At 41.6% G+C, this 16,380-nt stretch overlaps 1 protein-coding gene across 1 annotated transcript in view; it reads left to right on the top strand.

Moving 5' to 3' along the window:
* Positions 1–29: 29 nt before the first annotated feature.
* Positions 30–16,380, top strand: part of LOC145410433 (ADP-dependent glucokinase) — a 56,947-nt gene continuing 40,596 nt past the window's right edge. Inside the window, exon 1 of the mRNA XM_080280584.1 lies at positions 30–161. Coding sequence (XP_080136710.1) covers positions 30–161 — 132 coding nt within the window. The remainder of the gene's footprint in view (positions 162–16,380) is intronic.

Here is a 16,380-nt window from a genome sequence, read left to right as displayed (position 1 = left end):
TGTACTGTAGCGGTGTTTACACTGGCGCTATGGGTACTGCTCGTATGCTTACGTCTCTCATTTCCCTCGCGGTGATTTTCGCTGCTTTTTGGTACAGTCGGAATGAGGGCCATGATGTACTAGAAAATCGACTCCAGGAAGTCCTCGATGCCATGCTTAAGGTGGGTAATGTTTAAGTGCATAAAGGGAAAAGGTTGTGAGGAAGTGAGAGGGGAGATGGTGGGACATGTCCCGAGCAACTGACAGTCACTTTCAAGGCTTCCATACACCTGCCAGCAACTACAAGCCAAAGATTTTGTGCGCCATGCCCATCGTTATGAATGTTGTAATCTAGTATATCATGTTTTAATCAGCCCAAAAATTACCTCGTCGAGGATTATTAGTAGTTTGCCTATGTTAAAGGTATTTAAACCAGAGCGTTGTCAGTGGACTGTATAGTTCCCTACCGTAAGAGACCTTGAAGTAACTGTTACTGGTATTCCGAGGAGTTGAGAAGTTCAGCTAGGTGATAACTTTAAATTTGTACAAGTTGCCCATAATGGTTTTTAACATGAAAACAACTGATTTTTTTATGGGATTCATTTAGTTTGTTTTTATTGATTTCAGAAATAAATTTTAGGTGACAGTCTTTCCTGGCATTCGTATATTCATTATATAATTTCTGCATGTTACACTGTTGATCAGTATAGATCTTATTGCCTGCCTCCATTTCCAACTGTGCCATGTGATTATCATATCTGTTCTTGACTCTGTTGATTGAGGGAGCACTCACAACATTTTCTGGTAGCTTGTTCCAGTGGTTTATGACCCTGTGCACAAAGTGTTACTAGTTTGCATTTTGTTGTATTGCCATTTGTATAGCTGTCTTGTGTGGCTCCTTATGTTATTGCTTGTATTCTCGAAAAATTGTGAAAGGTTAATATTTTCACTTTCTACCAGTATGTTGTAAACTTCCACCATGTCTCTGCATCTTCTTCTGTCTTCTTTTAATATCTTGTAAGAGTAACAAGAGTGTTTTGATGAACATACATTGAGAGGGCTTTCACTGTGTGCAAAAGGATCTTTGTATGCAACATGTGTTAGGAGTGTAATGCTGTATGGTAGTGAGACCTGGACAGTAAAGGAAGAGGATATTTGCAGGCTCAAACGTACAAAAATGACAATGATTAGGTGTCATGTCTCCATGGCTGTTCAATCTGTACATGGATGGGGTAATAAAAGAGGTACAAGTTAGGGTAGTGGATGTTGGAGTGGCCCTGGTGAGAGAGGATAGTGTTTGGAAACTCCCTGTACTGCTGTTTGCAGATGATACTGTGTTGTTGAGTGAAGACAAAGGGGAGCTGCAAGGCTTGGTGGATGAGTTTGGGAGAGTGTGTAAGAAACGGAATCTAAAGGTGAATATTGGGAAGAGTAAAGTGATGGTCTTTGAGAGGGGTGAAGTCAGTGAATGTACAGCGAGGTTGGATGGTGAGGAATTGGAAAATGTGAGTATGTTTAAGTACTTGGGTAGTGTGATGAGTAAGGTTGGAGGTTTGGAGGGTGAAGTGCTTGAAAGGGTACAGCAGGGAAGAAAGGTTGCTGGTTCTTTGAAAGCAGTGATAAGAAACAGGGAAGTGAGCATGGAAGTGAAAAAGTTACTACATGACAGTATTGTGATACCAACTCTAACGTATGGAAGTGAAGCTTGGACGTTGTTGGAAGGACACAAGTCAAGAGTGAGAGCAGTGGAAATGAGTTAAGAGGAGCCTGTGGAGTCACATGGAGAGACAGGCTGACGAATGAGGATATAAAGGAGCGTTGTGGTGTGGCTGTGGATGTGATAGGAAGCGTTATGAGGAACACACTGAGGTGGTTTGGCCATGTGTAGAGAATGGAGCGTGAAAGACTGACGAAGAGAGTATATGTGAGTGAGGTGGAGGGGGGAGGAGGGAGGGGGAGGCTGAGGATGAGATGGAGGGATGGGGTGGAGAGGTATATGAGAGAGGGGGGTGTGAGTTGGGAGCAGGGCAATGAAATGGTGGGGGACAGGGCGACTTGGAGGCAATTTGTTTGTGGCCACCCCAAACGGGATTGAGGCGTCTGGCAATAGATAGATAGATAGATAGATTAGGTGGATGTATAGTGCATCCCTGAGTACAAGGCCATAGGGGGCTAGGTTTATTGTGGAAGAGTTGAGAGGTAGGATGGAACTGGAGTGTATTGGTGTTGTGATGAGAGGTAGATTAGGTGGTTTGGGCATGTGGAGAGGATGGGGGATGGTAATTGGGTGCAGAAAGTGGGAAGTGTTAATATTAGGGAGGAGTTGCGAGCTGCAGACCCCAAAAGACCTGGAACAAGGTCATTGTGACCTCAGGGTTAAGGGACCAAACAGGGAGGCTGCCAGAAATCGGGCTGCACGGAGAGCCACCGTTAGGTGACCAAAGCCAACGCACGCAAGCATATTGGAGCCTTCAAAATTGAACGAATGGACAAAATTACGATACACCTAATTAACATACCCCAAGCAAACCCAGCCCAACCTCTGTCCTCCCAGCTTTCAGGAAGCTTAAGATGATGGCATTGATAGCCAGGAATGTAACAGATCTGCTAGTGTGACGTTGAATAAGCGTATTTTGCTACTTGATAATACATATTCTTACAGTATTTTTATGCTGTTGAATAGGAAAGCTTGGCAGGATTAATGAGATATAAATAGAAAGTAGTACAGTAATCCTTCAATTATCCAACATAGTAAATCCAAAGGCAAGACTGGATACGGGCACTGTCTGGATATGGAACAATTTCCTCTACTGTACCCATACCCTGCCTATACTCAGCCTACTACCTAGACCCTACCAATATGTACAGTACAGTACCCCTCCTAATTTTGGCAGTGTTCTGCAGTCTTTCAGCTCCTTTTAGACATCAGAACACACATTGCAATATGCAGTATAATTCTAAACACTAAGAAAATGTGCATCCCCCCCCCAAAAAAAAAAAAAAAAAAAAAATACAGTACTGGTATATGCACAACCCTACCAATATGTACAGTGCCCCTCCTAATTTTGGTGGTGCTCTGCAGTCTTTTAGCTCTTCTTAGACATCAAATCACACATTGGAATATGCAATATAATCCTAGATGCTAAGAAAACAATGCATAAACAGCAAAAAAACACAAAAACCCAACCAATATATACAGTACCCCTCCTAATTTTGGCAGTATTCTGTGGTCTTCAGCAGTATATAGACATCAAAACACACATGGGAATATCCAGCGTAATGCTGGACACTAAGAAAACATGCATAAACAACTAAAGTCCATAATATCCTACCTGTAATGTACAGCACCCCTCCTAATTTTGGCAGTGTCCTCCAGTCTTTAGCAAGTTTTTGCTCAGGATCTTGGTTTTTTATTAACTTAAACACAAAATTTTGACCGAATTTCAGATAATTAGAAGGGTATGAAGCTATATGGTGATAAAAACTGTAATGTTTTCCGATTAAAAGTACTGATTTGGATTCCAGGGGCTTGAATGATGAGCGAATGGAAGCGCGGCCCATTGGATTGGGCAGATTTGGGCTGTCTGGACATTGCTACTCCTCACGCTGCCCTTGGGTGGGAAAGGAGGTCCAGATGATGATAATGACATGTTTGACATATATCATTTGAATTCTGGTGGGGGGAAACAAGATACAGTAATATGAACTCAGAGTTCATTGTAAAAATGCAATTTTGGATGGTCTTGCCTTTTTTATGTATATATTTGTTTATTGATTTATTTTTTGACATTGTCAGATTGAGGGTCTTCCGTGGCATTCATCACAGATGCTTCATTTAGGCTAATACTATTGTTATTGTTGAGTAACCATAGTCTGTCTGGCTGAGCAAATCCATCAGCCACAGACATTCAACTGCCTTTGCAGGGCTGTCCAGTGCAGTGAACCAATGTTTCTTTGGAGTAGACAATGAGTATGTATGAAGAGTATGTTTGAGGGTGCTAATGCTGCAGTGCGTGTGGATAGTGAACTGAGTAAATTTTTCTGTTTGAAGTTTGGATTGAAGCAAGGATGTGTTATATCTCCATGGTTGTTCAGTCTGTATATGGATGGGGTTATACAAGAGATACAAGGTAGGGCAGTGGATGTTGGAGCAGCCATAATGAGAGCTGGCAACGTTTGGGAACTCCCTGTACTGTTGTTTGCAGATGATACTGTATTGTTAAGTGAAGACAAAGGGGAGCTGCAAGGCTTGGTGACTGAGTTTGGGAGAGTGTGTAAGAAACGGAATCTAAAGGTGAATATTGAGAAGAGTAAATTTATGGTTTTCGAGAGAATTGAAGTCAGTGAATGTACTCGTACAGTGAGGTTGGATGAGGAGGAAGTGGAAAATGTGAGTGCATTTAAGTACTGTGCATGGGTAGTGTGATGAGTAAGGATTGAGGTTTGGAGGGTGACATGCTTGAAAGGGTACAACAAGAAAGAAAGGATGCTGGTTCCTTGAAAGCAGTGATAAGAAACAGGAATGTGAGCATGGAAGTGAAAAAGTTACTACATGACAGTATTGTGATACCAACTCTAACATATGGAAGTCAAACTTGGACCTTGTTGCAGGGGCAAAGTCAAGAGTGAGAGGAGTAGAAATTAGTTGTTTTAGAGGTGCATGTGGAGTCACTATTGAAAGAAAACATGTTTCTCGCTTCCCTATTCCTTCTTGCAATGCTTTTCACTTTACCACATTCACTGATGGAACTGCGACACGATAATGGTCTTTGGCTTCTTAGTCACATTCTATACCTGAAAGCAACGTTGGGTCTGGTTAGTACTTGGATGGGTGACCGCCTGGGAACACCAGATGCTGTTGGCATCCCTACATGTCAAGTGGGGTTGGTGGAGGATTAGTGCCCCTCCCTGTAAAAACAATTAACTCTAAGCCCTTGGCCACCCCGTTTAGGATACATGGCGTCTGGCAATGAATGAATGAATGATGTGGAGTCACATGGAGAGACAGACTGACAAATGAGGAAGTGAAGGAGCATTGTGGTGTGGATGTGGATGTGATAGGAAGCGGTAGGAGAAATAAATTGAGGTGGTTTGGCCATGTGGAAAGGATGGAGAGTGAGAGACTGATGAAGAGAGTGTATGTGAGTGGGGTGGAGGAGGCGGGCCAAGGATGAGATGGAGGGATGGGGTGGAGAAGTATATGAGAGAGGGAGGTGTGAGCTGGGAGCAGGGCAATTACATGGCGGGGGACAGGGCAACATGGAGGTGATTTGTTTGTGGCCACCTCTTATGGGATTAAGGCGTCTGGCAATAGATAGATAGATAGACAGTGCCTCACCACGGCAAAGGACAGGGAAGTCTGTAGAGGTTTGGTTCCTGGATGGAGACCTCATTTGTGTTTCTCCATCCATTTAATGGGCACCATAGGAGGCTCCACATCACCCCCCTGTTATTTGATTAGAGTTTAGCCACAACAACCAGGTATACGACAGATTGGTATGTGATCAATTAGAATGATTAAACAAAAGTTATACTCAGTTTCAGGGTAATGATGGCAAAATTCACTCACCGGCATATGATACTTGTGGTGGCTGTGTATGACAACCTGCACATACACAGTGTCACCCATGCAAGTGGTGGCTGTTGGCCTGTGATAACCTCTCTTTCATTTAGTTTTTTGTGTGGGAGGTCATTGAAACACCATCACTGTTGCAGTGCAAGTGTACAACAAATAGTGCGGTGTATGATATTAACCCCTAAACCGCGGGGTTGTTTTTGCTTGACTTGCGTGTCTCACGGGCATATTTGCGCTCTGACAGACTCTCTAAAAATATTTGCCAAAAATCGGTTATTAGTCCTAGAATATTAAAATTACATGTGCATATGGCACATACCTTCAGCTTTCTCCTGGGATGTTTGTTGAGCCTTCGTCAAGTACCATAGGACTTGTGGAGACCTCTGAAGTTGGGTAACGAAGTCTCCACTTTACACTTCCCAGCAACCCGTAATAAGATTACCACAGCTTGATATTATCACTAGAAACACTATTCTATGATTCTTAGATAGTTTGGAATCCATACTCCAAAAAAAAAACACTGTGAAAGCAATGAAAATTACGAGCGCGTATGACCTTCCCACTTGCACTCGTTCGCCGCTGGTGTTCTGTCATTTATTATTCATAAAAACGTTCACACTTTATATTTCTATTACTATATAACACTTATATATATCTACAGTCTTTATCCATAAGTTTCCTTCAGTAATAGTAGTTTATTGTCACTGTAGGCATTCAATTTCTCTTTCAGTAAAATACGTAGCATTCACTTTCTCATCCTGTATACTAGCGTTGAGAGTGAATCTGTCACTTTCACTTCCACTTTCATATCATATAGTATTCGTACATGCTAGAGTGAAACTTTCACTTTCATTACTCCTAGTATATATACTCGTATTCTTATATTACTACTCATTTACATTTCTATTTACATTCTCTGTTTTATTTACATTATTTACATTACTATGTTATGCACTGTCACTTGCTGTAACTTATAAAACTATTTTCCACTGTTCACTTATATTTACATTCATTGCTTTCACTGGCTGTTTACACATTATTTACATTTCCACTTGCACTGTTTTACTCACCAGAAGGATCGTATTCACTGTCTATCATTTTCATTGATAAATTAGCCAGTTGATGTTCCACAGCAGTCACTTAGCCCTTTACCCCTTTCCACACGAGGTTTAGTAGGGGGTAGAGGTCACAGGGCCCTTTGCATGGGGCTAAAAAGCGGCGGAATTGGACAGGCGCGAAGCCGACGTGGTTTCACCTTGAAAGATGACAGTAAACTGAATACAGCGTGGTGGCCTAGGGGGAGTGCAATGCTGCCAATGTCAACGTGGTGACAGCTGCTAATATGTACGCTATGTAATGATTGGCAGGAAATCTATACAATACATAATAAATTAGGTAGTTCCAGGTGAATGTAAATATCACTTAGGCTTCTCCATTCCTTTCTTATATATTTTTTTATTATGAGAATAGATTATACGGCATATTTCAAGGGGAAATAAACAGTGAAAATTTGCAAACGAGTGCACATGAGGTGTTGTCAGGTGATAATTAGCCAATTCCGGGTGTATGGCACTATCACTTACCTTATTTCTTTTTTGTATATATTATTTGGTAAAAGAATAGGGCATAGGGCTTATTTCAACGGATGAAATCAGTGGAAAATTCCAGGGAAGATTTACTTAGCGTAGCACAGCCGGGCAGGCGAGAGGAGAGGGTAATGGAGGGGAGGTAGGGAGGGGAGTCAAGAACGGGGAGAAATGGCTAAATTATCAACAATGGATGGGAGTACAGATGAGATTAGGAGTGCTGACTAGTGTTGGACATTGGCAGTACTGGTAGATGATACAAGCCACCACTTGAAAGCCCGGGCGAATTCAAAATAACACAGAATCACAAAAGTGACGCCCCGCAGTATGATCCCTTGCTCCCAAGCGTCACGAAAGTGACACCCCGCGGTTAAGGTATTAAGAGGGATGATAAATTTTTGTGTACGAAATACTGAAACCTGTGACTTGGAATTATGTCTGGCAAGGATGCTATCACTTGTTGAAAGAATGGTGTTGCCAAGGGCAAACTTAGAAGTCCCCTCCCCCCCTTGACCCACAACATATCATCATTGAATCGATGTTAACATCAATGTATGATAAATTGGTATGTGAAAAGTTTTCAATCTGTCTATAGCCAAACACCATAATCCCATAAGAGGTGACCATTTGTCTTCGAGTTAGTAATTTTACGGGGAGGGGCACTAACCCCCTGCCAACCCACTTGTTGACACACAGGGAACACATATGTGTTGGTTATATGGTTACCACTCAGTGTTGTAAATGATTTTGTGGCTTACAGGAAACCATTTGGCTTGTCATTCAGTGTAAAGCCATCTGAAAAGGAAAGAAAAGTAATAAAAAGTGACAGAAAAGATGGGAGCAATAGGAAGAGAGGAGGGCAGACACAAAAAGAGTGCTAAAGGTGAAGGTAGACATAGGCAACACTTCATCAAGTGAGCGTATGATGATCGCCACCACCTACCACCTATAAGTTTTCACTTGACGTATAAATATGGTTACCACCAGCATTCTGGGTTATAGGAAACCATTAAGTTTGCCATTCAGTGTAGAGCTACCTGAATTTGGAAAGCAGAGTAATAAAATGTGACACCAAGGATGGGAGCAGTAAGAAAAGAGAAGGGCAGACACAAAAATGAGAGCTGTAGGAAGAGAGGAGAATGGATGCAGGAAAGGTTTTATGAACGTTAAGGAAGAAACAGGAGCACAGTAGTGAGTGAATGATGGTTGCCACCACCTGCCATCATTTAATGCTTAGTAAATAAGGAAGGGCGGAATTCAGCATCTCCTAGGTTCATTTGCTGTCGTGTTTAGAATTAGTCCCCCGTACCAAACGTAATTGAATCTTACGTAACCCAGTTTTAACATACTTATGATAACTGCTGAAGGTAGGGCAGGAGATTAACCCCCATTGTTTACAAAGTACAAAATAAAACATTTGCGACAGAAGTCAGATGACCCCCTCCCACCTAATTTGGTTACCATATTGTCAAAAAGAAGATAATAAAACCTGACTTTGAAACTGGAATGAGACCAAGGTCAGGAATGTATGATGTCCTGTTTATGGCTGATGAGTGGTAAGAATATATGGTAACTGAAGGATGAGCTATTGGATGGGTTAGGTCCTTGTAGCTTTGGTTAATGTAACTCTCACTTCTGTAGAGCTATTATTCATTCTTCTTAGAGCTTTTATTCATTCATCACATTGACTCTTCCCCTCATTTTGCCATTAACCTCACATTTTCCCTCTTCCTCAGTGTCCTTCCCATTTATAGTGAGGTTTGATTGCTGGATGATTAGTGTGTGTGGTATTTCTCCCCTACCTGGAAAACTGCAGTACTGTTAATACGAACGATGGTAATCTCTCATACTTTGAGAAATAAGTTACAGCAAATATTAGGAAACTAACATTTTTTTTTTTTTTTTTTCCTTATGTTGCCTGCTTGGTAACAGCATTAAAACTACTAAACTTTCAGGAGTAATTCAGTAAAAATTTTTAGTGAGTTGTAGCACCTCTTCTAAGCCTAGGCAAGTACCTGTATCGGGATTAATGCTTCACTTCAGCTACTTTCATGTGTGAGGAGAGGGTGAAGGCCTTTGCTCTGACAACATGCAAGGAGTGAGAGTCCAAGGTTGTGCTGTGTTAGCAAGCTAATTTACAGTAGTAGAGTAGTTGTTACTCTTATGTGTTATTAAAGTTCTGGTTTAACCATGTTTTGACAGTGATCAGATCTGTTATCATTACCATTTTCTTGGTACAGTAGATAATTTTTGTGGCTATTGACTTAATCAGTTCTTTTATCACCAGACTAAGAGGTCATTGGACCTGTGTCTACAGTTCTGCAGTTAACCTCAACTACTGTAGGATAGCAGTGTTGGGTCCCTTTTGCAAAATGATGGGGTTTCTACACACATACTGTATCGTGCCTCTGTAATGCAAGAGTTAACTGGTATTCTCAGGCCTCACATGCTTTAGTACAGGAAAATAATATTGTTGGCTGTTTAAGTCTGATCTGTCCATCTCTCTGTCTATTGCCAGACGCCTTAATCCCCTAAGGGGTGGCCACAAATTAATCGCCTCCATGTCACCCTGTTCCCTGCCGTTTCACGGCCCTGCTCCCAGTTCACATCCCCCTCCCTCATATGCCTCTCCACTCCATCCCTTCATCTCATCCTTGGCCTCCCACTCCCTCTCCCCCCCTTCACCTCACTCACGTACACTCCTCGTTGGTCTCTCGCTCTCCATCCTCTCCACATGGGCAAACCACCTCATTGTGTTTCTCCTAACACTTACTATCACATCCACATCCACACCACAGTGCTTCTGCACATTCTTATTTGTCAGCCTCTCTCTCCATGTGACTCCACAGACTCCTCTCAAATAACTCATTTCCACTGCTCTCATGACTTGTCTCTCTCCAACAAGGTCCAGGCTTCACTTCCATACGTTAGAGTTTGTATCACAATACTGTCATGCAGTAACTTTTTCACTTTCTTGCTCACTTCCCTGTTTCTTATCACTGCTTTCAAAGAACCAGCAACCTTTCGTCCTTGTTGTGCGCTTTCAAGCACTTCACCCTTTAAACTTCCATCCTTACTCATCACACTACCCTGTACTTAAATGCACTCACAGTTTCCATTTCCTTGTCATCCAACCTCACTGTGCGTTCAGTGAATATATATAGGTCGAATTGTCTAATCTGTGGCAATATGGTTCTGGACCACTGCCTTGCTTTCGAAATTCCGTGGTTTATAAATAACTTATGGGAAAAATTACTTATACTTCTGGCCTCTCGGCCAAGTTGCCACACATCACCCTACCTACACCCAACTAGTCACCAGCAAACACTAGCACACACTCAAATATTTACTTAGTGCATGTATTACTAAACGTTAAATAAACAATATTGAAGGGTCTTATCTGACTCCAACCAATGACAAAGCTTAACTGGAGGGGTGGGGGTGGGTGTTCCGAGGCTAGAGGCAAACTAGGTCCTCTCAGCATAAGGCGAGTGTGGTGGTGCCTCATGCTGCCGCTGCCGCAGCCACACTTCTTCTTCCATTCGTTAACACCATAATCAGCAGCTATTCTTGCATTTTTTCCTCCATTGTTCTATGAAAAACATCGATTTTCTGGCCATATTCAAGTGGTGGCCTTTTTTTCTGTCCCTTTTGCGACAAAGTCTTAGGCCAGTTGTGGTCTGGCATCATATCATGCTGGAAGGGCAATTAAGGGAATAAAAAAAAAAAAGGCACAGGTAATCCTCAGAAACCATGCTTGTGGCCACTCTCACAGCGGGTGGTGCAGAAATAAACAATGGAGGGAAGTAGTGCGCACACTTGCCGCCAGGGAAGGGTTATGATTGGCTTCTCATAGTGCTTGTCATGCGTGCCTGTGAATGGCTGGTAGCCACGGTGTGTGACACAGACATGCGCCATGAAAATCTCAATGGAAATGTTTCACTTTGGTGCTGAAAGTCCGCACTTTAAGCATGTAACCATTGTTTCTGCTACTTTCAGTTCTGAACGGGAACCTTGCTTTGGATTAGAAAACTGTGGCTTACAAGCACGCATTTTATGCGATCTGACTGTATACACATACAGTATATAGTAATTCCTATACTATCCTAATGCCCATTTTCTGGACACCCAACTTACCGGACATTGTGGACCTTGACCTTCAGCTCCCCCCCCCCCTCCCCCAAATCCCTCCCATAATTTGAAATTGCCGTGCGGTGCCAAACAGCTGTTTGCACCATGGCCCCTTCACCCCTTCCTTCCTCCCCCCTCCCCTCTTTCCCTGTCAGGGTTGCCATTTGGTATTTTTCATTACCAAATGTGGGCCAATTTGGTAATGAAAAATTCGTTTGGTAATGTATCAGAATAATGCATTACCAAATGGATTTTTCACATGTATGAGGATACACAGGATGGAGATGGTGGATTGTCTGCTCTCTGTGATTAATCTGCTAGCCTACATAGCTTGAAAATAATCAACATGCTGTTAATTATAAGGAGAGTGATTACATGTATTTCCACTTGTATATATAATTAGTGAAGAATAAATGGTAGCCTTACGAATTTGGTAATGAAAATTGTGGAGTTTGGTAATGTGGCTGTTGCGATCTGGCAACTCTGTTTCCCCATCACCAACAGTCCAACTGTTACTGCTTAACTTCGATCGCTAGTGGATGCTTATTACAGTGGATGCCACACGTGCTCGTTTTTTTGTGAATAAACAGTGAATAAACTGCAATACCTCGCCAGTAGACCACACGGAAATTTACGATGTTGTGTAGTGTTAAGGAATTAGAATTTAGAGTGTAAAGGATTAACTGTGGTTGAAACTGGTGGGTGAAACTGCCGTGATGCAATTAACAATGTGCAGTGTTAGACAATTATAACTCATAGTGCAAAGAATTACTGTAAGTGCTGCACAACACTGGATTACTGTACGTGCTTCCAGAGCATTTTCATCACTGCCAAAGCCTTAAGAAGGGGACCACAGATGTGCTGTAAGTACCCTGGCTGAGGTACAGTCACTTCTAATTCCTCATTCTTTGGTTCCTTTTCATTTATATCATGCTTTATGTCCATTATTGGTGTGAATAGGATCTTAAATAGGTTTAAATAGGTGCTATGCATGTCCGGTAGGGAGTTATTTAGGTGGCTTTCAAAGTTAAGTTGGGTTAGGGTTCTTAAGTACCAGTCCAGCAGGCAGGTGCCCACTTTCCGGACGTGACCACTTTCCGGACATGCCTTTGGCTCTGTTATATCGGATAGTGGACGAATTACTGTTATATATACATACACATATATACAGTATATATATATATATATATATATATATATATATATATATGCACAGTATATATATATATGTACAGTATATAATATATATATATAGATATATATATATATATATATATATATATATATATATATATGCACAGTATATATATATATGTACAGTATATATATATATATATATATATATATATATACTATATATATATACACACACACACATACAGTAATCCCTCCAAGATCCAATGTAATAGAGCCAAAGGCATGACTGGAACTTGGTTTTGTTCAGGACTTGGGAAAAATGCCTCTGGACAAGTACTTACAGACCCCAACCCAACCTAACCTTGAAATCCACCTAAATAACTCCTTACCAGACATGCATGGCACATATTTAAGACCGTATTCACACAAATAAGGAACAGAAACCATAAAATAAATGAAAAGGAACCAAAGAATGAGAAATTAGAAGTGAGTATGGAGAGTATTTAGCAGTGTACAGGGTACTTACGACATGTCTGTGACTGTCGCGAAGATTAACCCGCCTCCTCTATGGCTCTGACAGTGGTGAATGTGCACTTGAAGCATGTGCAGTAATCCAGTGTTGCACTGCACTTAATCCTTTCCACTGTGAATTATAACTGTTTAACACTGCACATTCTGTTCTTACTTGCACCATGCCAGATTCAACAGGCCAGTGTTACACTCCGCATTCAATCCTTTGCACTCTGAATTCTAATTTCTTAACACTGCACAACACTGTAAATTCCCATGTGGTCTAGTGGCGAGGTACCGGTACTTCAGTTTATTCACTGTTTATTCACAAAATCAAGCACATGGGCAGCCATGGCGACGAGCGTGCAGTCACGATGGTAGGTAGGCGGGAACTGGGGAGGATGCAGGGGCGCTCTAGCGGATGTCACCGGAACGACGCACCAAAACACAGCTGTTCATCACCGCGTGGGTAATTTAGAGTGGGAATGAACATAAATTGGATTTTTTTTTTTTTTCTTACATTTTGATGTTTTTTAGCCATTTTTGGACCCAAGCCCAAAATGTCTGGGGTTTGAGGTGTCTGGGACTTGGGCATCTGGGTCTTAAAGAGATTACTGTATATACAGTATATATATATATATATATATATATATATATATATATATATATATATATATATATATACAGTATATATATATATATATATATATATATATATATATATATATATATATAGGGAGGGGGAAAGAGGAAGGGGGAGGCCGAGGATGAGATGGAGGGATGAGGTGGAGAGGTATATGAGAGAGGGGGGTGGGAGTTGGGAGCAGGGCAGTGAAATGGCTGGGGACAGGGCGACGTGGAGGCGAATTGTTCGTGGCCACCCCAAACGGGATTGAGGCGTCTGGCAATAGATAGATAAATATATATTTATATATATATGAGAATGGAATGAAGTGCTTGCTGGAGATTTGTAAGAAGGCATGGATGAGTGAAACTGTGCCTGCAGAGTGGAAAAAGGCTGTGATTGTACCCCTGTACAAAAATAAAGGTGAGCGAAGTGAGTGCAAGAATTATCATGGCATAGGTTTACTGAGTGTGATGGGGAAGATATGGAAGAATTATTATAGAGAAAGTAAGAGAGATATCAGAAGTCCTAGTGAGTGATGAACAGGGTGGCTTCAGGAGTGGCAAAGGATGTGTGGACCAAATATTTGCAGTGAAACAGATAGTTGAGAAGGCTTGTGAGAAGGACAATAAGATGTGTATGGAATTCATGGATCTGGAAAAGGCATTGGACAAAGTGGACAGGGAAGGATTGTGGAAAGTTTTGTGCATGTACGGTGTAGAGGGTAAGCTGCTAGGTGCCGTCAAGAGTTTTTATGATCGAAGTGAAGCATGTGTAAGGGTTAATGGACATCTAAGTGAATGGTTCACGATCTGTGTGGGCGTGCGACAAGGTTTTGTGATGTCCCCATGGTTGTTCAATATATATATGGATGGGATGATGAGAGAAGTAAAAACATGAGTAATGGAGAGAGGGATGGCATTGGTAATGAATGGTGATGGATGGAATATCTCAAATTTGTTGTATGCTGATGATGCAGTACTACTTGCAAGTACCGGACAAGAACTTAGTAGGCAAGTGCAGAGTTTTGCTGATGTCTGTAAGCATTGTGCCTTGAGAGTAATTGTAGAAAAGAGTAAAGTGATGGTTATTGAGAGGGAAGGTGACTCCCAGTGTGATGTCACAGTGAATGGAGAGAGACTGGAATTGGTGAGAGTTCAAATACCTGAGTACAGTGTTAGAAAAGAGAGGAAAATGTGCAAAAGAAGTTGAAAGTAGAGTGACACAAGGAAGAAAAGTGGCTGGTGCAATGAAGGCCTTGATGAGAAACAGAGGCTTGAGTGTTGCAGCTGCACAAGGCTTACATGGAGTGTTAGTGCCAACTTTAACATATGGATGTGAGACTATGGTGTGGCATGAAAATGAAAAGTCAAAAGTAAGAGCAGTGGAAATGGGACTGCTGAGGAATGTATGTGGAGTACAGAGGGTGGACAGGATACGAAATAATGTGATTCATGAAAGATGCGGAGTGAGGAAGTTGGTGGACACCAGAATTGAGGAGAGTGTACTGAGATGGTATGGTCATGTGAAGAGAATGGATAATAATAGAGTGGTGAAAAAGGTATATCTGAGTGAATTCGAAGGAGGGAGGTGGTGAGGTAGGCCAAGGAGAAGGTGGAGAGATATGGTGGATGAATGTGTGAGGAAGAGAGGTTTGGAAGTCGGTGAGGCAAGGGAACTGGCAGGAGATTGAGCTGGATGGATGAATGTTGTGAGGAGAAGTGCATGATCAGGGATTTTTGGCACTCCTTTTTAACATGGCAGCGTCTTGATTGACTCTGTCAGATATGATTATGTGAAGCTACATAACTTGGTGAATGTTTTTGGCATATCTGATAGAGCCAGGATTCCGGAGGCTTGAATGATGAGTGAATGGAAGCGTGGCCCATTGGATCGGGCAAAATTAGGTTGTCTGGACATTGCTACTCCTAACCCTGCCCTAGGGTGGGAAAGGAGGTCCGGATGATGATGATGATGATGATGATGATGTACCTGTATATATGTATATACAGTATATTCTGTATATATATATACGTGTGTGTGTGTGTGTATACACACATTGGTCCCTCCCGTTTAGCATGTTTCAAGTTAGCTATTTTCACATTAGCGATAGGTTAGAATAAGTACTAGTCCCGCGCATTTAACGATTGTGTTACGTTTTTAGCAATGTGGGGCGTGAAATGCCTTGCACGCCACCAGAACGTCATTGTTATCATTCTTGTGAGCGTATTGCCACCTTGGGTGCTTTTTTTTTCTCTCGCAGTGCCAAGCGTTTGGCGTTGTTTGCTGGTAAGTAGATGTATAACCATACAGTACTATATCTGTATAATGTATTGCTAATACACTGTGTTTCATTTTCAGCACTTAAAGTAGGAAATCAAGGGTCAAAAGGGTGACTTGGAGGATGAGTGCAGACTAATTAATATTTTTCCCATATAAAGTACACTGCATTTAGTGATGGTTTCACCAGACTAATTACTGTGTATCGCTAAACGTGAGGGACCACTGTACCGGGTATATATATATTTCTTGATTCTTGATATGACCAGACACACTGAGCCTTATATGAGTTAGCTGTGAGCCTTTCCCATGACCAGCATTAAGCCATGTTCTAATAGTAATGCCTAAGGCTCAAATGAAAGAACGAGGCCTGAGCCAGTCTTGAGTATTGAGCTGGTCTTAAGTTGGACTTGAGACGTGTCTGCCAAAAATCGATATTCAGAAACAAGGCTTGATAGGAGTGCCTTATGGTATTTATATTTATCTTAACAGTATGACATAACCTACTAGGCTATGACAAAACTTTAATGTACTTTTTCCTGTACAGTTGCAGTTAA

Source organism: Coenobita brevimanus, chromosome 85 (assembly GCF_032717465.1).
Source record: "Coenobita brevimanus isolate Jiangsu-jjx chromosome 85, ASM3271746v2, whole genome shotgun sequence".
NCBI classification, from domain to species: Eukaryota; Metazoa; Arthropoda; class Malacostraca; order Decapoda; family Coenobitidae; genus Coenobita; species Coenobita brevimanus.
Note: the sequence above shows the minus strand (reverse complement) of the source record. Positions and strands in the feature narration are given on the sequence as shown.